Here is a 27,720-nt window from a genome sequence, read left to right on the forward strand (position 1 = left end):
GGGAAGAAATAGCAAAAGAATGTTACTGTAATGACAACTGATTTGTCATTCTAATGTTACCCAATGCACTGTATTATTAATGCTCTTGAAATATGATCTATATCCCGGGCTGTTTTTGGTGTAACTCTGAGTTATGCTTGACTGGTTAAAAATATTGAAACAACACTATTAGAGAGAGAAAAAAACACTTGTAAGTATGGGTTGGACACTTGTAAGTATGGGTTGATGCAATACAGCTACATATATCAATATGCCTTTCTTGATACTTGCACTATGTACAGTTTTTTTATGAAACGGTTTTGCACATTTACAGTATACATTGACATTTTTATTTTGCTATCCTTAGAATATCGTGTTTTCTATTCTTTCACGCCCACCCCCTTTCAAATTGCTGCTGTGGACTGCAAATGTCCTTATTGTGGGACGAATAAAGGTTTTCTGATAAATAGGAGCAGGTCTTACATATTACTGATGATTTTCTGTATTGTATTTGGAGGGAAGGGGGAGAGGGACAGAGAGAGAGAGAGAGAGAGAGAGAGAGAGAGAGAGAGAGAGAGAGAGAGAGAGAGAGAGAGAGAGAGAGAGAGATGCTCAGTTCCATTATTTTTTGGGGCGGGGGGGTTACTTTTGCAAAAACTGGATGGATCCTATATAAACTTTCCAAACTGATGTCTTGTGGATTATTCAGAGTCGTCTAATTAAATTGAAATTGTCTTACAATGAGGCTGTGTGTGTGTGTTTTAGCACACGCTTTCTTGCACATGAGCAAAAAGTCAACTTTTTTAACCAGGTGCAATTGGACCCGCTGTCGTTATTATTGAAGTGACAAACAGCTGTGTGTTACCTCACGTGTCTGTCCTAACAATGACAACTGTGCAGGGATTTTGCCTGTAGTGTACTGTACTTCCACCAGTCTGGCTGTTTTTGCCTCTCTTTTTTTACTGCTGATTCAGTATATTCTCTTTGTATTTTAGTGGAAGACATTTGGATTTTCAGATCTCCTTCCCGTGTGTGTGTGTGTGTGTGTGTGTGTGTGTGTGTGTGTGTGTGTGTGTGTGTGTGTGTGTGTGTGTGTGTGTGTGTGTGTGTGTGTGTGTGTGTGTGTGTGTGTGTGCGCGTGTGCGCGCGTGTGCGTGTGCATGTGTGTTCATGTGTATGTGTGTTCATGTGTGTGTGCGCATGCATATATGTGTGTTTGATTCGCAAGCTGAAGCAGGCCCAAAACAACAAGACATTCTTTGGCTGAGCTGTATTTACCGCAGCTCTACCACAGAGATTTTATACCCGCCCACTTGCGAAATCACTAAACGGAATAAGAAGGAAACAAGAGAGGGGCAGCCCTCGTGTAACTTTTTCTAGCGGGTCACTGAGGCACAGCGGGAGTTCTAAAAGACAGAAAAAAAGGGAGATGAGATTGCGGCGACCGAGACAAAACGCAAAAGAGGGCTTCCTGTGGGGTACGATGAGCATGACTTATTTTTGTATGAGTGTTGTTGTAAGGGGTTAATTTTACCCATGTTGCTGGCAGAGCTGGCAGGGGGAACACAGAGAGCCTTTATAATACAGTTGTGCTGATTGAAATCATATGGTATTGCTTGAAATCATGACACCACTTGGGAAGCAGAGCATGAGAGAAAGCCTGTTTCTTTTCCTGCTTTTTCTTCACTGGCCTTATTTTTTTTTATTTTTTTATTTTTTGCTGTTATTTAGCAGCATGATTGTTTTTCCAGATTTATTTGATTGGACATGAGTTATAGAAAGCAAATTCTCTGGATTGTTCTCAGATTTAACTCATCTCGGTTGTCTTTTGTCCCTTACAGCGTCAGGACTGACCTCGTCCACAAGCTCTGTCGTGTGGTTCCTGGGAGGCCATCAGCATCCTCCATCTCACCCCCCCTCCTCCCGCCTACATCCCAAAGTGGAAGAAGTCAGCATCTTGAGGTGCTGAATGGCACCAACCCCTTTCACGTTCACCCGCGGCCCTTAACCACCCCAACGAGACCCTCAAGAGCAGTCAGCTACAAAATCCCCACACTTACACCAGGAACCTTTTTTTTGTGTTACCATGGCAACAAACAGGGAGCATCAACTGCGTCACATGGCGGGCTTCCCTCGCACCATGTATCCTTTCCCCTTCAATGCCATGAGGAGCCACTCCCCCTTTGACCTGCTGGCCAGCAGCCACCTTTTTGGCCGCTTTGGGGCAGACCTTCCCAAAGAGATGGCAGCATTGTGTAAGTACTTGAATTTAGTTTGCAAACAAGCCGCTGGGACCCCAATGAAGGAAATCTTGCTTTATTTACAGTTTGGTTGGTACATTCTTGCTCATTCATCCCTGCCCATTCAACACTTTATTCTTTTTCTAAAAAAAATTGCGAAGTACAAAATAACCCTGTAAATAACTGTGAAATTGAAGCGTCTTGAAAAATCATGTGAGCCCTAATAATATGACTTTAAATAAAAAATATTAATAATTAAATAATAATAATAATAATAATAATAATAATAATAATACATTTTATTTATATCTCTTCATAATGGGGAAAATGTCAAATTAAAATAAGAGCGATGTATACTAAAGTCATAGAAATGCGAATTAAAAAAGAACAATACGCTATAGAAAGTAGCCACAGGTACAACTACACAAAGCATTCTGTATTCAAATGTTCAATTTTACATGTTGTCTTATATGATGTAAAAATAATAAAGATGCAAGTTACCCAAAAAAAGACCAATAAATAAAAATAAATGCAAACTTGTACTGATGCACACGTTAAACACTTGGGGGCAGTGTGGTGCCATGCATGGATAGAGAACACATTAGAAGATGAGAAGAAAGTTACGATTCAATTCTATTAATTTCCATCGTTTTTCACAGAATGGGAAGATTTTCTACCTTGAATTTGTATTTGAGCTTTTGTATGTTAGCTGTGTGATGTTCCTACATTTGTGTCACGTTGTGCAAGGTGGTGATGGCGGCTGCGGACCCCAAAAAGCAGGCAGGCGTGAGCAGGAGGTTGTGTTTGATAAATTGTATTAAAATAAAGTCAGCAGGAACAAAATCTAAAACGTTATAATCATCTGAACAGAAAAAATACAAAGTATCAAAAGCCCCGATTGAGATCAAGCAATATGAAAAATTGACAAAATCTAAATTCCAGTTAATATCTATCACCGGCTCAAAAGCAGCTGAGGTCAAATCGTGCTGATCATTTTAAAACGCGTGAGGAATTGGCATTTTTCATCTCCGTCACACGATCCTCCACATGACACTGAGTGTGGCCATTTTGTTCTCTGTGAGCAACATTGGAATGCCTCTCAATTCGGGAGAGTTTTAGGGCTATTTTCATGCTTAAAATGCTTCCCACCAGTCAGTTTGAGCCTTAGTTGTTTTTCAAAGACCTCCATAAATAATGTTCCGTTAAAGTCAAGCATGAAATTGCTTCTCTTGAACCACAGGGGGTGCTATTGCACTTCCAGAATGCCACAAATGGTTTCCTATCATTCCCCGAGGTTATGTTTTATTTTTTCGTCTTATACCATTGATGTTTCAGTATTTTTTTTTATCATTAGCATCCAAATATTAACAATAAATCTCAAAGGAGTCCAAAAATAAAAGAGTACAGGGAAGCCATTTAAAGTTCTCACATGACTAGTCAGTCAGGGTGATCACAGTATAACCAGCCTGACAAACCCCACTGAAATGAAGTCGCACTTTCGTGACTTCTAAAGAGCCTTAAAAACACCACTGCAACGAATTCACACTTGAAATGTTTGACCTCATTAGCACAGCAACAATCTTGGCTCTTTCTAATATTTTGATGATCTCATTCAGCTCTGCCACAAGGGCTTTGTTTATGGCACTTGACGCAATTACAACTACAAACATCATTAACACATCGTCAAATAATATCTAACAGTGTTAATTCATAGTGAAAAGCACACCTTTCATACAGATATTAAATATGCCTCATAAGACTGTGCAGGTGTACCTAATGTTGTCACGAAATGTACACTTACAGACAAATAAACACACACACACACACTTAAAGGACAACCGACGTCACTTTTTTGTTTTTTAACTGACACCAGAAACATGATTTATAGCATCTAAAATACCCAAAAACATGCAGTATGATATTTTTAGTCAAATGCAAAACACCAATAAAAATGACTTAAAGTGTCCAAAATCTGCAAACAATTGAGCTACGAATTGGCCATTTTCAGAAAGCCCCGCCCCCAGTTCGTGACATCACGCCAAGACATCTTACATTCCTTGGGAATCAAAACAATGGCTTCAGATTCGGAGAATATGCTTTCTTGTTACACATCCAGTTATGAATATGATTCAAATACTTCTGAAGAGGAAAGCCTACATGTTTGCAATCGATTAAAAAATTTATTCCATGCCATTTTGAGGCAACATTGGGGCAACAATGGATCATCAGAAAAGAGGCACAAAATGGCGACCTCCTGTGGCCACCTCTGCTTCCACAGGCTGATAAATTTCTTATATGGAGCTTGGACTCCCTCTTCTGGCGGCTTTTGGGTGCAACACGGTTCTCAGACCAAACATGTACAGCAAAATACATTGACGTGATGGAAGGACGCTACAATGCGTCTTTTTTACAGTCAGGGGGCGGTCCTTTCATGACGTCACGTACGGACTCAAAAACTCCAACTCAAAAACAAGACTTCCTGAATATTCAGAGCGACTCTTAAAACGTAAAATATAGCTATATGTGGTGGAATCTTATTAAAATACGCTCAGTAGAAGTCATTTGAAGCCATTTTACAAATTATGGACACCACTTGTCCGGAGACGTCGGTTGTCCTTTAACCATTCCAAAATATACAGATATAAATGTAAATACACTGTAATTTCTTATAGTGGGAAAAATGTGCTTCCCCAAATTACATATGAGCATGTTCACTTTCTACTTGCAAAGTACACTGTCTCCCTTGTTAATATCAGCATGCAGAAAGTTGAAATGTTGAAATGATGCTGCGGGTTTGAAGCAAATAAAGGCCCTGTGTGCAATTGTACAAAAGTACAATGGCTCCCATTTGGAACAGATATCCGAAAATACAATACTCTTCTTTCTATTTGCTCTTTTTTGTTTTCCTTTCACTTTTCTTCAGTACATATAAAGGCACCGGACGTAATTGAAATCAGTCTGTTTTTTTTTTTATTTTTATTAACAATTAACATTTTTTTTCAATTAACACTTGTTTTTCAGTGTGGTGTGATGACTAAGCAAATTCATTGAGCAAACATCAAAAATACATACATACAGTAAAACGGTGTGTAGTTTTTCCATCTTTATCCTCTGTTACTTTGGATTGAAATGGATTAGCCTTTATTCGTCTCGCAGTGGAGAAATTTACATTTCATTGCAGCAAAGTTATAAAAGGAAGAGGAAAGGAAAGGACGTGGATTTTAACGCAGTAATCTCATGCACAAGTGTCGCATGCATGATTAAAAGTTTGGGATTTGATGCTTCGCTGAAGGGCAGATGGTTCTGGAAGCCAACTGACATCTCAGGCAAATTCTTTTGACCGCCATCCTAAATGATCTAAAATTCACTCTTCGCGATATAAATAGCTGCTTTTACAACGTGTAACTCACACCCGCTTCATCGTCATCCGCTGAGTGTAGCTTCTTCAGTTAGGCTGCTGCAGTTAGGCTGAAGTCATGTCCAGGCCGGCTGCATCATCTTGTAACCACAATGCAGCTTTCCCGGTGAACAAGGGACGTGCAGAAAAACAAGGTGGTAGCACGAAGGTGTTAGCTCGTACGCTGTCCAAATCAAACATTTTGTACAGCATGTTTGTGTGCCACTATTCTGTGAAATGGGCATCAGGCCCAACATACCTGTTTATTTGTGTGTGTGTGTGTGTGTGTGTGTGTGTGCGTGCGTGTGTGTGTGTGTGTGTGTGTGTGTGTGTGTGTGTGTGTGTGTGTGTGTGTGTGTGCGTGCGTGCGTGCGCGTGCGTGCGTGCGTGCGTGTGTGTGTGTGTGTGTGTGTGTGTGTGTGTGTGCGTGCGCGTGTGTGTGCGTGTGTAATTGTGCACGCTGCCCCCAGCAGCTGCTATCATTTCATCTGCAGTCATTTAGTGTAACCCATAGCAGCATCTATTTCACCAGGCTCGTAGCTCACAGCATGTGATTACATCGCTTTTACATTTCGCTGCCGCTACATTATCACACATAAGGACAGATGTGCCAGACTTGTACTTGAATGACGTAGTTGAGATTTAGCGGTAGCGGGGAAGGAAAATTGCAACGGTAATTGTAATTATGATAGTTCTCTCAAGATACCATTGTAGTGGAAATTCACTATTTAAAATGCCAAACTCCAAATAGGAAAAGCCTGAGCGAAGATTCAAAGCAGAAATGTTAACTCATTCACTCCCATTCCCAAATTTATTCTGGAATTGAAAACGTAGAGCGACATTCCTGAATTTCTTCGGGTTTTGATTTTTCTTGTTTGGGTGCCTATAAAGTTCTGGCCATGGCCTCTTGCAATATTTTTGTTTTCCGCAAGGGGCAGCATTTCCCTTTTTTCCATGTTAGCGCTTTGTTCCAGCTTCAGCTGTTGTTAAAGCGCGATACAAACCAATACAGTGAGACCTCAACTTACAAACTTTTTGTCTTACAAACGTCAAATTTATGAAAATTAAACCTTATAATAAGCACTATTTTCATAATACACACCCACCATGGCTGGCGGAGTGATCTTCGGCGGAAGCACACGACCGAACAGCACCAGAGGTTAAGTTGCCAACAGTCCTTATGGAAGGTGACTCTCCTTCCATAAGCCATCAACGACCATCAAAAAGGTAAATAAAACTTTATTTTACAGCACCGTTTATTTCTTTAATTACAGTCGTCATGTAATGCGCCTCTCTTTCCAAACAATTCCCTTTGACCTTCGACCTCCAACGCCAAGTGACTTTATGATACAATGCAGTGTATTTCTTTCATTACAATACAATAGCACATTTATTATACATAGAATAAGGTATGTTTTGTGTAGTTTTAAGGCTTATTTAGTTGAAAAGTATATTTTATGGAAACCCGGGAACGGATTATTCCCATTTTAATGGTTTCCTATGGGAATTATTTTTTTGAGATACACACTTTTCGCCTTACACACTCTGTCTGCGAACCAATTAAGTTTGTAAGTTGAGGTCTCACTGTATGTATGTATTGCATTGTATTTTGGACAGCCGCCCTCATTTCAAGCTCATATAACTCCAGACCAATATAATTTCAGAATTAACTCTTGTTTTTCTGATGAATAAAGAGAGTAACGTTACTTACGTTGCATTTAATGTTTATGTAGTCCCAAAACTCAATATTCTGTGGGTGTTGGAAATTTAGTGTGACAAAATGACAAAAATCCTGGCATTGAGTGGACACATTTTTGCACATTGTCTGGCAGTGAAGTAGTTAATCTTGGAACACATCGAGGAAAAAAATAAAACACACAAAAAAAATGCGGTACATTTCATTGCCCTTCAAAATATGAACCACAATTACTAATTATTTATCTGGACATTTCTTGTTTCTTTAGCGGCTTTAACTTTAGCTTGCTAACTAGCTAGCTTGATAGGGAGCAAGAGAGAGAGAGAGAGAGCGCGAGAGAGAAAAAGAGAGAGAGAATTTATTCACTCCGAGGGAATACATTCTTCACACTAGCAAGACTCAAACATACATGAATTAAAAATAAGTATAAAGAGCAGAATTAAAGAGGGGTTAAAAAAAATAACAAAATCTAAGCAAAAAGAAATAAAACCAATATCCCACTTAGCTCTTTCTTTCTTAAATTTGACCTTTTTCTTTAAATTTGATCACAATATTTTGACAGCCAATCCTCAACGGGTACCGCACGCTTTGCTGTGGAGAGATATAAAGCTCCATGATGGATGGTGTCTTTGGAATACTAATTGCCAACATGCCAACAAGGTCCCGCTTTGGTTGTTTGAAATGGTTCTCCGAGGGTTTCCATCCGGATCGCGTGGCCATTACTTTACATCAAATAAAGCTGCGGTGATCTCTCATTATTTTGCTAATTAATCCGTACGCGGCGTTCCCTGATGAGATGAAACATTGGCGCACTTGAAGAAAGCCCGTTGCAGTATCAACTTCAAAAGCTCATTGCTAGCCTATTCACTCCACACAAGAAGATGTCTTATTTTCTTCTTATGTCAGCGGCAAATAAGGAATTGAAATCCCATTGGACACCCTAGCCTTTTCTGATATATTTACTCCAAGACGCTGGTGATGAAAAGTCCACACCCTTGTTCAATTGCCATTTTTCATTTTGTAAAGAGAGGGTTTTTTTTCCCCCACACCAATTAAAATCTATTTAAGAGAGGAAGTGAAAATAAGCAACTCAAATAACGTGTTGCACACCCTTCTTTCGCTTGGCTGTATTCCAACCAGTGGTGGGCCGTCAGGGACTTTGAGGCCTTCTGTGCTGGTCTAAAGATATCTGAATCACAGACTAATGTGAATTATATTTTATCCATTACTTCTTATTCAATAATTCCAAATTGTCTTTTAGCTTACTTTCCTTGCTATTCCCCGATTGTGCTGCTTTCAGATGTGTGTTTTCGTATTTAAGCTTTTAACCAATCACATTTCAGCCATCATTTGATGCCAGTGTCAGAAATCTACCTGGAACCCTTCACAATCAGTTCTGCAGGCTCTGGAGCATAAAATAAGTGTTGATGATTCTGTTGCTTTAACCAATCAGATTTCGAGTTGGCAACCCAAGGCCTGCTTGCAGGCGCTGGAAACGTTAGAGTTTTTGCGAACTATGATTGGCTAGTCACATGATTGATTAGTGATCGAGTATCACTATTGCTAGTGATAAGAGCATACTGGCCAGAGCCAGCATAGTGTAATTGTAATAATAATAATAATAATAATAATAATAATAATAACACATTTCATTTATAAGCGCCTTTCAAAACTCTCAAGGTCATTTTACAGTCACAGGATAAATTCTTCTGTGGGTGAGCAGCGGCAGCCACATGCGCCAGCGTTCACTCACTGTAGCGAGCTTCATTAGCAAATATATTATTGTGTTGATTTAATAGCTGTTTTGTCAACCCACAATGGCTGAAGGAGGAGAAGAAATTGATTTGGTTGCAGATATAATATTAAATATAACATTTTCATGAAAAGATGGACATCATTAGGAAAGCTAGCAAAAATAGCAAATAATATTGCAATTTTATGAGGTTATCATGAATCTATACGTTCACAGTAAAATTCAAACAGTTTAATGAGAACGCTGGCGCAATGTCTTCCGCTGCTTACCCACACAAAAAAAAATCCTGTGACTGTGTCCTTGAGAGTTTTGAAAGGCGCTTAGAAATTAAATGTATTATTATTATTATTACTATGTTTCTTCAAGTTATTTCCTGGTCAACAGCACCCTCTAGTCTAGTGGACTGATTCAGACAGAGCACTACTGAAGGCCTAGGAGTGACATGCACGGCCCGCCACTGATTCCAACTCACCGGTCTCACATACAAAGTCGAGCACACACCTGCCATCATTTAAAGTGCCTTTGAGTAACCCCAAACATGAATGACCCCAAATGGGCCAACTAAACCACAGTTGAACTTTAAGGTCATAATTCCGAGACCTATGGGTCTGTTCGGCACAAAAATAACACCACAGCTGCTAGAGTGAAGCAAGGTGGTGGCATTATCAAACCTTCGGCCGGTTTTGCCTTTGACTTTATGATGAGAAAAGTCGATTGAAATCATATATTGATCAAAATGGAAGTCAATGTGTGCTCATATCCTGTCAAACATCTGTGAGCCAAAAAAGAAGAGCCGTGGGCATCTGAACTTAATTTGGGGTGAATCAGAGGAATTTTAAAGGACAACCGACGTCCGGACAAGTTGTGTCCATAATTTGTAAAATGGCTTCAAATGACTTCTACTGAGCGTATTTTACAAAGATTCTACGCGTATAGCTATATTTTACGTTTTAAGACTCGCGCTGAATAGTCAGGAAGTCTTGTTTTTGAGTTGGTGACGAGTCCGTACGTGACGTCACGAAAGGACCGCCCCCTGACCGAAAAAAGACACATTGTAGCAGTCCTTCCATCACGTCAATATATTTTGCTGTACTTGTTTGGTCTGGGGACCTCGTGTTGCACCCAAAAGCAGCCAGAATGCCAGACGAGGGTGTCCAAGCGCCATATAATGAGAAATTTATCAGCCTGTGGAAACGGAGGTGGCCACAGGAGGTCGCCATTTTGTGCCTCTTTTTTTAGGTGAGAGATTTCACCCCAATGTTGCCTCAAAATGGCACAAATAAATTATTTAATCGATTGCAAACATGTGTGCTTTCCTCTTCATAACTATTTGAATCATATTCATAACTGGGTGTGTAACAAGAAAGCATATTCTCCGAATCTGAAGCCATTGTTTTGCAATGCAAGACGTCTTGGCGTGATGTCACGAACTGGGGGTGGGACTTTCTGAAAATGCCCAATTCGCAGCTCAATTTTTTGCAGATTTTGGACACTTTAAGTCATTTTTATTGGTGTTTTGCATTTGAATAAAAATATCATACTGCGTGTTTTGGGTATTTTAGATGCTATAAAACGTTTTTCTGATGTCATTTAAAAAACAAAAAAGTGACGTCGGTTGTCCTTTAAATGGTGGCGGGTATGTGCAGACTCCCTCCCATTCGTCGTGGGATTGGTAAACTATGAACACAACCACATTTGTGTTACCACGTTATCCGAGTAGTTTGTTTACTTCCGTTTTCAAAAAGATGTAAAGAGAACATTGTGTTGTTCAGGTCAAAGTCATGGTGGAAAAAAATGTTGAAATGATTTATCACCATCTCTTTTTTTTCATTTCACAAAAAAAAACAGGCAGGGGGTGTGGACTTTTGAGATCCGTTGTGTGTCATCCAGTACAAACGGGAACAATCTTTCATCCTGAGATTTGTTTTGGAATGTTGTGTCAACATAAAAAAAAAACTCATTTGAACATAAAAGAAAAAAAAATTGAACATGCCACCATGTTGATGTAATGAGGAAACATTTGTTTTCTTTTTTCTTCTTCCCTATAATGAACGCATTGTCCTTTTGGTGGCTTCATCACACAAATTCAGTCACCCTTTGTAGCGTGTGCGCGTGTATGTGCGTGTGTGCACATGTGTGTCGACGCACGACTATGTGTGTATGCTTGAACTGAGTGCCTGTGATGACAGACACAAAGAAAAACACACAAGTCCCACTCTCTGCCTCAAGTTACGAATATCTCACAAACACAACACACACACACACACACACACACAGATATTTCCATTGCCACTCCGTAGGCTGCACATTCCAACATTCATGAATGCCGTGCTCTTCACTTTCGTGACTTATTTGTGCGCTGTGTGATGGGCGCAGCGAGACTTTGTGCAAATATCTGCGGCGGCCGAGTTGGAGAGAGAAAAAGAGAGAGAGAGAGCGGGAGAAAGAGAGAGAGGCCATTGTTCAGCTCTGTGTGTTTGTGTCAGACATGACGACGGGATGAATAGCTGAAGAACCTGATTGTGAACGCTTGTAATGTGACCCGCTTAAAAAAAAAAAGTATGTGGCAGAATCAGCCAGTTTGCGGGGGTTTTAAAGAGCACATACGCAAGCAATTTGGCCCGCTCTGTGAGCAAGTTTTTTTTAGGGGCAAAAAAAGGAAAATGAAGCTTTTTCTTCTTCTCATTCTTTCACATTCCCCCTGTATTTGTGTGTCTGTTTTGCACAAAGCAGCAACAGGGGGGGCTGGGTGCTGCGAGGCGGGGTGGGTAATTGTCTCAAGGTGTGGAGAGAGCTCAGCGGGCTGTTATTGTGCCACTCTACTCCCCGCAGTGTGTCATTATAGTGTGTGTTTATGTGCCCGGCCGTGATGTTGAAAGACAGGTAAAACAAAACAAGAAAAACAAGAGTGGGTCAGAGGAGAGCTCATAAGAGGTGTGAAACAGAGCGCAGCATCCCTTCATAATGTATTCATTCAAGGGTGGGGGGGGGGGGGGTGAAAATGAAGCAAAAGACAAAAACAATTGTAATACTTGAAATGTACAAAGCCGAAGGCATGACATGTTTGGGAGCGAGTGTGCATGTGTGGGTATGTGTGTGTGTGTGCAGGAGAGGGGTGAGGTGGGTGGGGGGGGGGGGCGTTGGAGCCCCAGTGGGGGTTTCTTCTAGAGTTCATCCCTCTTGAAGGAGGGAAGGAAAGGGAGGAGTGGAGGGAGGAGAGTGAAGCTGTCTAGTATACAAACTATTCACACCGCAGGCCAGTGTATGTGTATGTGTGTGTCACTCGCAACACGCTCACACTTTGGGTTCTGACGTCCAATAAAGTGAACGCACACAATTTACCGTGATCAATTTGGATTGAATTTGATAAGCGCGCACGTAGGGACTCAATGGCAAACAGGGTGCGTTCAGAGTAATGAAGAAAAGTTTCAACCGTGCCACAAATAATGTAGGAGATTGTTCAAGAAAGGGCAATTTTGTACAACACATAAACATACATGAATCAACCTATGTAGGACAGATTATAGTGAGGTCTAAAAAAACATCTGGTGGTTAAAGTCATCAAAAATTCTCATAATCTGATGAGATTTGTAACACAGTTAATAACATTTCTTATGTTACATTTATATTGCTGCCACATGGTGCTTCTTTAATAAGAAATGAATTACAGAGTTGTTTTAATATAAATATTTATTTTCTAATTCCCACATGATAAACTGTTGCCCCCTCTTGAAAAAAGGCACCTATCATCATTCATTATCCTACAATTCTCTTTTTTTATTTATTAATTTGGTTAAGGCGAAAGTCAGTATCCGATGGATCAAATTGGTGACACGAGTTAAGGTTTATTTATTTATTTATTTATTTATTTATTTATTTCTGTTTATTTATTTATTTATTTATCAAATTTCTTTATTTGGGTATCTATGTATTTATTTTTCATTTATTTATGTATTTATATATATATATATTGATGTGTTGAGTTTATTTGTTTATTTATTTGTGTATTTTTAATATTTCTTTATTTATTTGTGCATTTATTTATTATTCAATTATTTGTTTATTCATTTATTTATTCGGTTAATTAGTAGTGTATTTATTTATTTATTTATTATTTATTTGCGTATTTAGTTTTTCTTATATGTGTTTATTCATTTATTTATTTGGTTAATTAGTTGTGTATTTATTTTTTAATTTATTTGTTTATTTAGTTTTTGTAATGTGTTTATTCATTTATTTATTTGGTTAATTAGTTGTGTATTTATTTTTATTTATTTGTTTATTTATTTTTTCAGGTATTTTTTTTTCATTTCTTTCTTTCTTTGTTTCTTTAATTATTTGTGTATTTATTTAATTATTCGTCTATGTATTTATTGTCTATTTATTCATTACTTTATTTATTTATTTATTTATGCATTGGTAAATGAAATCAAAATGGGCTGGAGGATAAAGAGCACTTTTTGTCATCCAGTGGACAAGATCAGGTGCTTGAGGACCATTTGGGGCCTACGTGTGCATGTGCTTGGTGTGATTAAAGTTCGGGCATCTCTGCTCTACGTAATTAGAATTTGTTGTTCGAGTTTTGAAGGCTTCATTTGACAATATTTTAAAGGTATGCAAATTATGCTACAACATCATTCACCACAAAAAAAAACAGTGCATGTTTAAAAAAAATACTCTAATTATGCCTAGATGGGTTTGTTTTAACACACCATATTCTTGAAACAAACTACAAATTGACTTTTGTAAATTTCAATTATGTTCCCCAAACAGATGTTAAATCTGTGGAACTTGTTGCATGAATTCTGATTGACGCCCTAAATAGCATTTTTACATCATGAGAATGGTTGTTGCATTGTGACCACTTTTGTTTGTGTCAGCACTTGGACCTCCTTGTATTCCATCATCTCCGCTCATCTCTCAACACGCTCTCTTCCCACCAACAGGTGTGAAGTGTTTTTTTTTTTTTATTCATCAAATATTACCATCATTTCTTTTCATCGCTAACAGCAACGGAGTAGGGTTGTCTTTTGATAAAACGCGCTGTGTGAAAAAAGATCCCAAGTCATTCCACAAAAGGGAAAAAGAAAGTTCAAAAGTGTAGTCCAAGGCAGGGCGCGGAGGGTTTGCTCTTATTTGCATCCCATCTGAAATCCGAAGCTGGAAAAGTCAGAGGCGATTCGGAGGTAAACCGGGGGTGCTCGACGTGGCCTATCAGACATGAAGCGCGCACCCGTCCCCGCCCACTGCTCCTCCCTGGACCCCGCCCCCTCCCCTCCTCATACCTTGCCTCTGCCCGTGGTGGAGAGCGAGAGGCCCACAGAGCCGCCGCGAGGGGAACTGAGATCACTTACGGAGCCCAGGCCCGTTGAGTGACCCTAGGGCAGAAGGAAGGTGCTCCACGGAGAAGCGCAGAGAGCGTTTTTTTGGCCCGATAACTTATCCGGAGTCGCACTTTTCTCACCCTGAGACGCAAAGCGGCGCTTGTCCAACATGTTTGACTGCATGGAGGCTCTAGGGCTGGCCCCGCGGCCCCTCTACGACGTGTCGGCGCAGGGCTCCTGCATGCTCTCCAAGGCCACCCCCTTCTTCTCCAGCCTGGACCCCTTCGCCTGGGCCGGGACCGGCAGCCTTCAGTGTGAGTTAGCGGGCCCATCGCCGCCCTTCTCATTCCGTTCATCGCGCCGTGATATTGGGGCGGTTATCACGACGCAGATTCCACTCAATGTTCCGTGAAGGTTCGCACCACCGCCGTCCGTTTGTTGATATCCTCGGGGAGGGGCTTTGCACATTCATACATCATCGAGTTTGTTATCTTTGCAAATGACCCGCCGTGATTGACAGCTGCTTGAAACAATACGAGGACTTGACCCGCTGAACACAATGTCCAAACAGAAACGGCTTTGACAGATTGAAGGTGAACGGGCCACGCCATCGCATTGTTGTCACTTGGCCTCTCGTGTGAAAGTCAAACGACGCCCACCGTGCCGGTTTGCTCACTTGGCCAGAGGAAACTCTGCGTCGCGGCGATGCTCGTTTTCAATGGCGCTGATGTATTGGCATTTGGGAAGCCGAGCGCCGGTCAAATGTGTGCACAACTGCAATGATCCCATTCAAGATAGTAACGGCGGATCTTTTGTGATGGTCCAGGAGCCCATTGTGGGAGCTCTTTTTGGCCCTGCGCGTACTCAAACGTTGACTTTAGCGAGTCAAGTCAAATTGCGGAGAGTGACATCCAGCAAACCCAGCAAAGACCCCCGCACTGCCTATTTATCTTCAGTCATCATTCGGATGGCGACTGTCTAGTCCGCAGTGTTCGCTAACGATGACGGATGAGCACTCGGCACGGCAAACACCTCAGTGGGGCCTGTCCTGACTCGCTCAAGAAGCTTCCCTCCCCCCCCCCCCCCAAAAAAAAAAAAAAAAAAAGAAACCCACGCTTCCACCAAAGTACTTGTTCTTTCACCAAACATAGCAAAGAAACGAAACCGTTCGCCAAAAAGCGTTTTGACTCCTGGACGAACCTGTTTGTCTATTTGAAGACGCAAAGGAGAGTGACTCAGCTTGTACTTTTTTGTACTTGGAATTCAACCAATAATTCGGAGGTTGATTGGTTGAAATGATACTGAATATCAATCGGCATTGACTTCCTGGCTACAATTTCTTCTTCTACTGTTACTGCTTCGATAGGTCTTTTCACTCACTTCTTATTCGTGCTCCCTTCGGGACGATCGTAATACGGAGACGACTCGTTGAACGCATTTTGCCCGACAAGTTTTTATAGCGTCATTTCATCAACAAACCAAAACAATGAAAACTTGACCTTGCGTGACAACACGCAAAGTCGTCTGATTAAAATGAAAGTATGAATTTAACTCATTGACTGCCTTACGATTTGAAAAAAATGTGTCCGCTCCAGTGCCAGGGTTTTTGTCATTTTCACTCAAATTGCAGAATCCACAAAAGATTGAGTCTTAGGACGACAAACATTCAATACAGCGTTAGAAAGCTTAGAGTTTTTTCTTTCAGAAGAAAAAAAAGAGTTAATTCCTAGGTTATATGGGTCTGGTGTTATCTGAGCTTGAAATGAGGGTGGCTGTCCAACATACAATGCAATACATACGTTTTGGTGTATATAGCGTTTAACAACAGCTGAAGCTATTAAAAAAAAACATTAACATGGAAAAAATGCAAATGCTGCCCCCTTGTGGAAGGGAAAAACATTACCACCAGCGCTTTATCGGCACCCTCGAAAGAAAAATTCGGGAATGGCATTCCACGTCATGCTTTTCAATTCCCGAATAAATTTGGGAATGGCAGTCAATGAGTTAACTATTGATATAATATGACTCTTCTTTTCCTTTCGGCTTTTCCCCTCAAGGGGTCGCCACAGCAAATCAGTGCCCTCCATCTTTAGTGATTTGATCCGCATGTTTGTTTTGGCCAAGCTTTTACGTCGGATGCCCTTCCTGACACATCCCTCTGTATTTATCCAGGCTTGGGACCGGCACAAGAAGACTTATGTCTCTTTGTGGCTATAGAACAAGCAACTCGCTCAGTAAAAGGCTCCCAAACACAAAATGGTCATCGGCACAACAACATTCAAAAAAGCAAAAACTATACTCACCATTTGATGACAATGTCTACTTAATTTATAAACCCAAAATGATGAGAATACTCAGAAAAAATGAAGGCATCCCATTTTAAATGTTTCTTCCGTCTGTGATAAAACCATACCATACCAGTCGGTCTACATTCCACACTTCCCCGAAACGTGATTTTCATTATTTTCATTTGTCTCTAATGTGAAGTGGATTTAAGCACACTAGTGACATTTCAAGACCCCCACCCCACCCCTTCCCCCCCAGATCTTTATTTTTACTGCCTTTCGCATAAGTTGTGATGTTTAGCTTTTGTCATATTAAGGATGGGATCTTTCCATTTCATTGATTTGAACCACTTCCGTCTCAGATGAATAACCACGTAAAAAGTGACGCTTCATGAACCCTTTCCGGGACGACGGTGACTATGGTGGACACCTTATCACATTTTCAGCCTTTAGAGCATAGGTGTCAAAGTCAAGGCCCGCGGGCCAAATCCGGCCCGCCACATCATTTTTTTTCGGCCCGCGAAAGCAAATCAAACTTGTTAAATTCCATGATGATTGCTAAAATCTGAGTCAAAATTTCATATTTTTGGATGTCAACCACAATAAAAGTCATTATTCTTGACTTCAGATTTGAAAACGAGTTATTCATTAATTTGCTGTGTGCTCTATATGTAATATTTGAAGGGATTTAAACATTCTAATGGGTTCCCCAAATTCATAACGGCCCTCGAGAGGAAACCATAACTACAATGTGGCCCGCGGCAAAAAATGACTTTGACACCCCTGGTGTAGAGTGACACGTCATTCATGGTGTCTTCATATTATAAAAAAGTTTTTTGTTGACCTCAGAGCATTGTCATCAAATGGTGAGTATAGTTTTGCTTTTTTGATTGTTGCTGTGCCGACTACAATTTTGTGTTTGGGAGCCTTTTACTGAGCGAGTTGCTTGTTCTGTAGCCACAAAGGGACATAAGTCTTCTTGTGCCGGTCCCAAGCCCGGATAAATACAGAGGGTTGTGTCAGGAAGGGCATCCGACGTAAAAGCTTGGCCAAAACAAACATGCGTATCAAACCTCTGAAGATGGAGGACACTGATTCGCTGTGGCGACCCCTTGAAGGGAAAAGCCGAAAGGAAAAGAAGAAGTGTGCGTAAAAATTGGATTCGAGAAGACAGATTCCAAATGCAAAATAGTGTGATCTCCAGGACGCTTCCCCGAATGTTTGCGCATTCGGGTCAGTTGAGCACCTCTGTGCCTTCCTTTGTATGGACGTCAACGGGGATTATAAGGGGCGCCGTCCGTATAGCGGAGTGTGTCACGGCACGCCGGCGTCCCCGGCGTGACGTTTTGTTTGGTTTCCCGCTTTGGAGCATCCACTCTCCGTTTGCCCCGTGGTCCCGTCCAGGAGTGTGTGTGTGTGTGTGTGTGTGTGTGTGTGTGTGTGTGTGTGTGTGTGTGTGTGTGTGTGTGTGTGTGTGTGTGCGTGCGTGCGTGTGTGCGTGCGTGCGTGCGTGTGTGTGTGTGCTGGTGCGCCTCTCTGATGTCCTCGACTCAGTTTACACGCCTCGTCTTGTGTGACCCGCAGCTTTTAATGAAGCCATTATAATTAGAAAAGGCCTCAATTAAGAGATTAGCAGGCGTGTGGGGGCATGAAAGAAGAGGAGAGGGATGAATTTGGTTTTGGGATTAGCTCCACGACACCCCCCGCCCCCTCCTCGCCTTTCCCTCCCACTGACTCCTTAAATTTTGGCATTTCAAGGGGGACATCTCAAGTCTTGAATCCACTTTAACAATTGCTGCAGGACCACCAAAAGCGGCTGCGCTGTTCCTAGTCTGCAATTTTTTTTTTTTGCAATAACGTGTCAATTTGCAAAAAAAGACCCCCCAAATGTGCTTTTGGCTGCTCTGTCTTGATTTATCACAGATCTTAAAAGTTAAGTTGAGTTCTAGATAACAGATGCTCTTAGAAGTCATTCGAGTGATCATTATCGAGATAATGTGGCTTTTGTTTCGTGTGAAATGCAACAAATAGTTCATAGCATTCCATTACTGTAGGGCAACAACTCATGATTAGTTTAATAATCCACTCATCGCTTCATTTTTTTCTTTATGAATCCGATCAACTAAACTCATTTTATATTTCTATTATAGAGTCGATAAGGGTCTTTTAACTCATTCATTGCCAGACATGTCCAAACCAGCACCAGGGTTTGTGTCATTGTCACTCAAATTGCAGGACCCACAGATTATTGAGTTTTAGGATTACATAAACATTTAATGCAGCGTAAGAAACCGTACACTCTCTTCTTTCATCATAAAAAAGAGTAAATTCTTAAATTATATGGGTCTGGAGTTATATGAGCTTGAAATGAAGGTGGCTGTCCAAAATACAATGCAAGCTGAAACAAAGCGCAAACATGGAAAAAAAGATGAATGCTGCCCCCTTGTGGAAGAGAGAAACATTGCCAGTGGTCTCTGCCAGCGCTTTATCGGCACCCCAGCAAGAAAAATCAAAACCCGAGCAAATTTGGGAATGGCGATCTACATCATAGTTTCGATTCCCGAATAAATTCAGGAATGGCATTGAATTAGTTAAAAACGAATAAATTCAGTTATCTGTCAAATTAGCAAATAGGCTAACATGCTAAATATCGTTTTTAAGAGTAGTATCTTAATGCCTTAGTTTGATTCGTTGAGCAATATAGAGAGAATATTTAACGAGAGTATTTACGATTGAGAGGCAGAAATTTGGAGGGTTTGAACAGTGTTAAATAGAACAAAGTCTCCAAATGCTTCATTGATTACCTTGATTATTATTGATTCCTTGTCGATTAATCATTGCACATTGACATTTCTGGCAGTCCTGTAAGCATTGTTGAAATTATTCACAGCATTTGTTTGTTTGTTTTTCGCTAAATAAACGGTAGCTGTGAGAAAATGTTCAGATTTTTCTTCACTTATAGGCGAATAGACGTGCAATAATGAAATTGAATAATGAAATAATTATAACGTGTATAAAATAATACACAATACAATATAAAATAAGAGTTTAAAACTAAGCAGTTGATCACCCTCAAAAATCTTAAAAGTACACCCAAAAAAAAGCATGTGTGATCTTATATTTATTTATTTTTTTCATTTTTTTCCTTCTTTCTAAGAACACACGTTTTGCGCCATTATAGCAAACAAAGGGCGTACCGAAGACCCGATGATAAATTGTCTGTACCGAAACATTTTTTTAACCAAACTGTCGAATATGTGTCCCCTCCCCACATTAGTCAAGGGGAAATTAAAGCGACGTCAATGTTGGTATGCGGGTTGTCCAGCTTGAGCGCTAAAGCTGCTGATGATTCACATTTGTGGGGTCCGTCTCAAATCCAAGGGCGTTGTTCGCAAGTGTGTGAAGCTTGTCAACTTCAAGTATTTGTCCAGGATTTCTGGGGAGCTTGTACAAACGTGCGTGCGTGTGTGTGTGTGTGTGTGTGTGTGTGTGTGTGTGTGTGTGTGTGTGTGTGTGTGTGTGTGTGTGTGTGTGTGTGTGTGTGTGTGTGTGTGTGTGTGCGCGTGTGTGTGCGTGTGTGTGTGTGTGTGTGTGTGTGTGTGTGTGTGTGCGTATGCGTGTGTGTCTACCTCCTTTTTAAATGTCTGGTGCTTTGTTGTTTATGGAGCTGTCTTCTGGACAGCCGCCCGGTTTTCACAGTCTTTCCTTTAAGAGGCGCTACCAATGACAGGAAGGGCTCCTCCTCCCTTCCCGGGCAGGAAGGCAGGAGAGGACAAGGGGTGGATGGGGGCAATAGAGGGTTTGGGGGGGGGGGGGGGGTTATTACTGTGGGTTTGGTGTTGGGGGACGCTGGTATTGAACTTAGAACAGCTGATGAAAGGGATTGTCACTCACATCTCCCCCATCTCCTCCCTGCTGTTGTGGTAATTACTCACTCAGCATATTTGCGATGGCCCCCCCGCCCCCCTGCCCCTGCCACCCATTGCACCACCACTGCCGGTCAACAACAAAGTAAGCCAAAGCACTTGACAATGACAACAACAATCGACTGAAAGCAGTCGATTCGAGCCAGACGTTTGCGTCTTGGCTGCATGTTTGTGTGTACGTGTGATGCTGCTGTCTCCCGACAGTGGCCCCCGTGAAGCGGGCCAACAACACACACACACACACTCGCACATTTTCTCATATACGTGCACATTCCACAGGGTGCCGCAGAACATGAGGTGGAGCCAGAATTATTGTAAGAGCCAAATTGGAATTCTGATAAGAACTACACACGTTTTTCCTTCCGATTTTTCTGTTGGCAGAAGCGCTGCATCACTGTCATCGTTCTTCTCAGACGACGCCTTTGATTGACAGGATAAATATTTAAAAAAAAAGATCACTTCCAACTGTTCTGATTAGAAAAACAAATACAAAAAAAAACTTCAGCCATCATTTGAACATTTTTAACTATCACCGCACAAGTGTTCAAAACAAAATAAGAAAAGAAATATATGACACTAACCGGGTGTTTGATGACTTGTGATTGACAAGCAGCGTTTTGGGACATAGACGATAGCTCAAGATGAAAAAAAAAAGTTGTTGCGGTATTTGTGTATTAAACTTGATGTGCAACGATTTAGTTTTGACGTTTATTTATTACCCCCCCCACCCCCACCCAACTTGTGGTCAACATCTTCACGTTGTACTGTAGCATGTGTGAGTGAGTCATAGGGTTTGGCTAGCTGTTTTCGCCAGGCTGTCGGCAACTCTTGACGGAATGCTTATTTTACATCTTTTCTTTACCGTTCTTTCATTGAAACGATTAAAAGCTGATTGTTTTTAATCTTTGACTACTTGCCCAGGAATGATAACATGTTCGAACTATTGATGGTGGGATATAGCAAATTAGCTAACATTGTAATGTTAGTTAATGTTCCGTTAAGTTGTTACTTATGTTACTTATTGTTACTGTTACTTATGTTTACTCTGTTGGCACACGTTAGTACACTTGTTTTTTTTTTTTTTTTTTTTTTGGGGGGGGGGGGGTACACTTATGTTAGCTAATGTTATGTTAGCTTATTTGTGTTGGTACATGTTGGTACACTTGTTTTTTGTACACTTATGTTAGCTAATGTTATGTTAGCTTATTTGTGTTGGTACATGTTGGTACACTTTTTTGTACGCTTATGTTAGCTAATGTTATGTTAGCCTATGTTACCTTGAGTTGGTACACGTTAGTACACTTGTTCTTTTTGTACACTTATGTTATCTAATGTTACGTTAGCTTATTTTTGTTGGTACACGTCGGTATACTTGTTTTTTTGTTTTTTTTTTGGTACACGTTGGTATACTTGTTTTTTTTTTTTGTACACTTATGTTAGCTAATGTTATGTTAGCTTAGCTTGTGTTGGTACACATTGGTACACTTGTTTTGTTTTTGTTTTTTTGGTATACTTATGTTAGCTAATTTTTATTTATGTTACCCTGTGTACACGCGAGTAATTGTTTTATTATTTTGGGTACAGTTGTGTTAGCTAAAGTTATGTTAGCTTATGTTACCTTGTGTTGGTACACGTTAGTACCCTTTTTTTTTAATCTGAAGTCATATCAAACATGTTTTTATTTTTTATTTGTGTCGATCACAGCATCCTTTTTCTACATGGAGTTCATTCGACTCCAATAACGTTCCACTTTTTTTATTACATTTTTTTAGATATATGAATAGTTGCAGCCCAACATTCCGCCATTTTTTTTTTACTTTTTTTGCTGAAATTGGTACCATTACACACTGGTATCGTATTGAAAAATAGCAAAAGAAAAACTCTCGTCAGACTGAAATCCGCTTCCAAATTGTACAACACTGCGGAGACAGCACAATGGACAATCCTCGACACCTAATGTGATGCTGTGCACAGGCCCCAGGGCCAAAGTCAAGCTGCATGCCATATGTCACTCTGTCGTCCACACAGCCACCCCCAAAAGCAATAAAAAAAAGAAACGAAAAAAAAAAAACACCTTCAATGTCGGCGCAAAGGCACACAGACACGTTGGCAGATTGGTCAAGTCCAAATGAAACGAAGACGCCAAATGGACGGAGACACGGCGGGGGCCAACAGGCTGCCTTTCAAATGTGAACTAGGTGTCAACTCCGAGGCCAAACTGGACCGTGTTTGACGAGACGTTAAAGGACAACCAACGCCTCCGGACAAGTTGTGTCCATAATTTGAGCGTATTTTACAAAGATTCCACCGCATATAGCTGTATCTTGCATTTTAAGACTCGCGCTGAATATTCAGGAAGTCTTGTTTTTGAGTTGGTGACGAGTCCGTACGTGACGTGACGTCAGGAACGCCCCTGACCGAGAAACTGACCTGCACCAAGACTACTATTTGATACTATTTGACAAATTCCCAGCAGACAAATCAGCCCATTTCCAACGGAGGTTGGGCGCCATCTTGTGCATTTTTGGGGAGCTACATTGGAGTCTACATGCCTCAAAATGAGACGGAAGGACTTCTTTAATCGATGGCAAACATGTATGCTTTCCTCTTCAGAACTATTTGAATCATATTCATAACTGGATGAGTAATAAGCAAGCATCTTCTCCAAATCTGAAGCCATTGTTTTGATTCTCGAGCAAGGCAAGACGTCTTGGCGTGATGTCACGAACAAAGTGGGCGGGACCTTCTGTTTGAAGTAGTTTTCGGATACTTTAAGTCATTTTTATTGGTGTTTTGCATGTGACTAAAAATATCAGCCTGCGTGTTTTGGGTATTTTAGATGCTATAAAACGTTTTTCTGATGTCAGTTAGGAAACAAAAAAAAATGGTGTCGGTTGTCCTTTAAACTTCTGGCCCAAAAGGAAGGAAGGAAAAGGGATGTTCGCAAGATACAAACCTTTGAATAGTTGTACGCTGATGTAGGTGACACAAAGTCGGCCAGGATGTTCCCGAAAATGCGCACATGCGATGATGGCTGAATTGAATGTCAATTCCCAGAGATTTACCGTCCTCTCATGACTCCTCCAAAAAAAGGTGTGCTGATAGATGTTATGACACGCCAGCGGGGTGAGCTGCAGGTTAAGACCACACCGCTGTTTCTTCAAGGCGAGCCTCGTAGGCCGCACGCAGTTCAGGGCGATGACAGCCTGCTGACACATTTTGGCTCCTCTCCCTGTTTTTGTCACGCCAGGTAGCGTCTGCTTCCCCTCCCCTTACCTTTTATTCTCTATCTTCAGCGCTGCCCGAACTCCTCCTCACCCCGCTCGCCCTTTTCTCACCACAGTCAGACGCCGTCAGTCAGTACCTGTCGGCTGGCGCCAGATGCGCTACCTCTGCTTCAATGGCATGTATTTTTTTCCCTCGCTGAGACACTCGCTGTCCGACATCGTTGGCATATCAACACATCGGTTGGCGGCGTTTGCTCCGCCCGTGAGCTTTCTCACCTGAGCTCTAAAGCCTCAGAAGTCAACACATGACGAGGACGGTATTTGTTTATTATCAGTAGAAGCTCTTCAGTTTATAATACTTGGGATATTATTGGCGATTTAGGGGGATTTTACTCAATGACACGTATTTGTTATTTATTTATTATTTTTCATTAGATGCAAACGTGTCAAAAAAGTCTTTGGCAGAATATTCCGTTAATTCCATCTAATCCACTGTCCTTTGTCATACCTGTTCACCAGATTCACACCAATAATTTTAAAAAGTCATTTGAGACAGCAAATTATAATTGTCGAAGTCGTTTTTTTAAACAGCATTTGAATGAAAAAAAATATGAGCTAAATTCTGCTTTTGTGTTTTTTTTTTTTTTTTATGAAAGCACCAAGACGCCATTTGGCAAGTCAGATGAAGTGAGGCAGTCCTGTTACTGACAACGGTTCTCCGCAACCTCACTCAGGAGCAACATGTTCAAAGTGATTCATTGTTGTGAAATCTGTTGAGATCAACACAGACAAGAATGGCAATGCAACCTCAGGTGGATGATCTTTATCTGCTGTGACTTGAGTATTGATTCAGAAAATTCAATGTATTGATTTTATTCATTTATTTACTGAAGTTTCCGGTGGGTCAGGTGCACCGGAGTATAAGGCGCACCCCAATGAATTGTGTATTTTCAAACTCGTTCTATACATAAGGCGCACTGGACTATAAGGTGCACCTTCAATGAAGGAAAAAAACGTTTTCCAAAGATAATATGTAACTATATAAAAGTTTTCCAAATATAAGGACACCACAACTTCTTTTACGGTTGGAAATTGAGTTGGTGGCTGCTGACTGGAGTTGCGAGACCTGTTGAGTGAATATTACTTTACATATAAGGCGCATCGTCATATATTGTAAGGTACTGGGTGATCTTTCGGAAAAAAAATCAAGACTTTTGGGTGCACCTTATACACCAGAAAATACAGCATTTATTTATTTATTGATGTATTTATTTCAATGAAGATTAATTATTGTTGTTGTTTGTATTATTATAGTATTTTTTTAATTGTATTTTATTTTATTTTGTTTTTTTACTCCAAGATGGCGCATTGAGAGTGACTCCCTTTACAGCAGCTCCTGTATTTTGTTTTTGCTGCTGTGAAGTGTAAATTTCTCCATTGTGAGAAAAATAAAGATTCATCTAGTTTAATCTAATAATAATAATAATACATTTTAAGTGCCTTTCAAAGCTCTCAATGACACTTTACAGTCACAGACAAGCATAAGTACTGTAATAAATAAAATATAATCACAAATAGAATGCAATAAATAAAAAAACTATTACATTAATATTGTTCAATAACATCTGAATTTGTTCATTTCTATTTTATATTTCAGTCAAGTTAGCATTTATGATTTGGTGGAGGATTAAAAAAAAACAAAAAACAAAAATAACAAGGATTCCAATAAACAAACATACACATGCCTCAGGAACTCTTAGATTTTACATTTGCCTCACAGGCATTTAAAGAAAAATGGCTGTGAGTGCTACGTTCAGTTGTCTCTGTGGTTGAAGCACGGCAAGGAAACAGCAGTTTGGAACATTAGAAAAGTGCTTGCAACTGTAAAAGTAATACTGAATAAAGTCTGACAATAATTAATAAATAAGCCTCACCCAACCCAAAAATCAATCCCCAAAAAATAATTACACCTATCCTACACGGCTCTTTCTTCTGCTTTAAAGTATAGCATGCAGTAGCTAACGTGTACAAATTAAGCCAATGCCAATGTATTCATTTTTAATACAGTATAAAAATTGTAACCCGTTTTTGTACTGCATTCGTTTCGTAGTGAGCGCATGTCATTATGGGACATAAGGGTAAATTGTTTAATGCCACTTCCACACACATTGAACTTTGAAAAGTGCCTGCTGGGCAAGTAGTTAGCAATGACCCTCTTGAGCCAAGGTCAAAGTTAAATGAGCAAGCTTTGATTGAAGCTCTTGTCCAATGGGAAGTTGGTGTCCTCGCCCTCACCTCCTTCCTTCTCTTTCCTTTTTGTCATTCTTTTGTTTTGATTGGATTATTCCTTTGTGCTTTCAAACCTCTTTTGCGTTTTGAAACCTTGCCCCGCTTGTTAATGACGGGACGACGGGTTCATTTTAGGGTTGCTGCAGCAGGGTGAGGGGGTGGGGGGGGGTGTCCACATTTGGTTGGGCACTGAAGGTGATATGAGGAGGGGGGGGGGTGACTTTGAGGGGTGCAGGTGGGGGTTGACCCCGGATTCTTTAATTTTTACTAGGAAGGGATGCGGGGACGGAGCTGTATGTGTGAATAGCTGCCCAAGGTGACTGGATGCCAATAAAGGGGTCGTCAGCCTGGCCGGGGGGCAGTGGGGGGGGGGTCTCCTTCCCATCCCAGACACAACCTTTATAGGTCCGCTTGTAAGCCTGGGCAACTATTAAACTTCGTCCTGCCTGCGCTGAGGAATTTAGGGCCAGGAAACAAGGGGGTGGGCAGCAGGAGGGGTGGGAATGGGTAAGAGGAAGGTGAAGTTGGGGTGAGCGAAGGTGAAAGTTGAAAGCCATGTTCTTTCAGACACAATCTACTTTTTCAGTCATCGCCTCCAAACGTTAAGGAGCCTGATAGTCCTCCTTGAGAATTTGATGGAAGGGAAGGAAGCTTGATCCCTTCGTTTGTTTTCAACGCGGCCTCTGAGTTTAGTAATTGTCATAATACAGTTTCCCCTCGGAGAGCGAGAAAGAGAGAGGGGGGGGGGGGTAGGGGGGCTGAGCCTCATAAACTTCCAGCTTTTGTTTGTTCACATGGGCCTCGAGGTATATGGGCATTGGATGGCCTTTCACATAAAAATGTGGGCTTGTGAACACAAACGCGCACACAAAACTCCAGAAAAAGTCAACAGGAATGCCCCCACCTCCACTCCCCCTGTTGGCTCGTAAATGGAGAAGCCAATCAAATCTCAGCTGCCAATCAAACGTTTTATCAGCCGAGCCATCTGGCCATCAACTAATTGTGCGTCCTGTCAATCAGACACCCTCCTCCCTTTTCTCTTAAAAGATCTTTTTCTTCTGAAATGGCCGTCTGGTCCCGCTGACCACACGATGCCAAATGTTCCACAAGTTCAATGCTGCTTTTTTTTGTGTATGCAGCCGTGGAGACGCAGAGCACCAGTTCAGAGGAGATGGTGCCCAGCTCGCCTTCTCCACCGCCGCCGCCTCGCGTCTACAAGCCTTGTTTCGTGTGCCAGGACAAGTCGTCCGGATACCACTACGGGGTCAGCTCCTGCGAGGGCTGCAAGGTACGAGTACGACGTCAAAAGTGCATCCGAGGCACGGTTGAATCAAAGGTAGTAGTGTGCTTCCCTCTAGTGGGGACTTGCTAGTACGACGTGGTGTGGCACAATAAACTGACACCGAGCAGCCACTTCAGAACAATCTCACAAAAAAAGACATTATAACCAAAATAAAATGGTGATGACATTGTCGCCATTTCCACCATAAGTGATACATACAATTGGATTGGATTGGATTTGCCTTTATTAGTCTCCCAATGGAGAAATTTACATTTCACAGCAGCAAAGTGCAAAGCAATTATTATTAGAATCAGAATCATCT

The 27,720-nt window shown here is 41.0% G+C and overlaps 1 protein-coding gene across 3 annotated transcripts in view; it reads left to right on the forward strand.

Moving 5' to 3' along the window:
- The window catches only part of LOC148890271 (retinoic acid receptor gamma-A-like), a 46,796-nt gene that overhangs the window by 9,763 nt on the left and 9,313 nt on the right, over positions 1–27,720 (forward strand). The window contains exons 2-4 of one of the 3 annotated variants that reach the window (XM_089009360.1): positions 1,821–2,234; positions 14,584–14,703; positions 27,256–27,404. In XM_089009360.1, the coding sequence (XP_088865486.1) occupies positions 2,066–2,234; positions 14,584–14,703; positions 27,256–27,404 (438 nt within the window). In that variant the 5' untranslated portion in view covers positions 1,821–2,065. Of the gene's footprint in view, positions 1–1,820; positions 2,235–14,364; positions 14,704–27,255; positions 27,405–27,720 lie in introns of those variants that run through there. The other 2 variants (XM_089009358.1, XM_089009359.1) reach the window with 2 other exon arrangements.

This window comes from Hippocampus bargibanti, linkage group LG12 (genome assembly GCF_051943395.1).
Source record: "Hippocampus bargibanti isolate YZ-2025 linkage group LG12, ASM5194339v1, whole genome shotgun sequence".
In the NCBI taxonomy this organism is placed as follows: Eukaryota; Metazoa; Chordata; class Actinopteri; order Syngnathiformes; family Syngnathidae; genus Hippocampus; species Hippocampus bargibanti.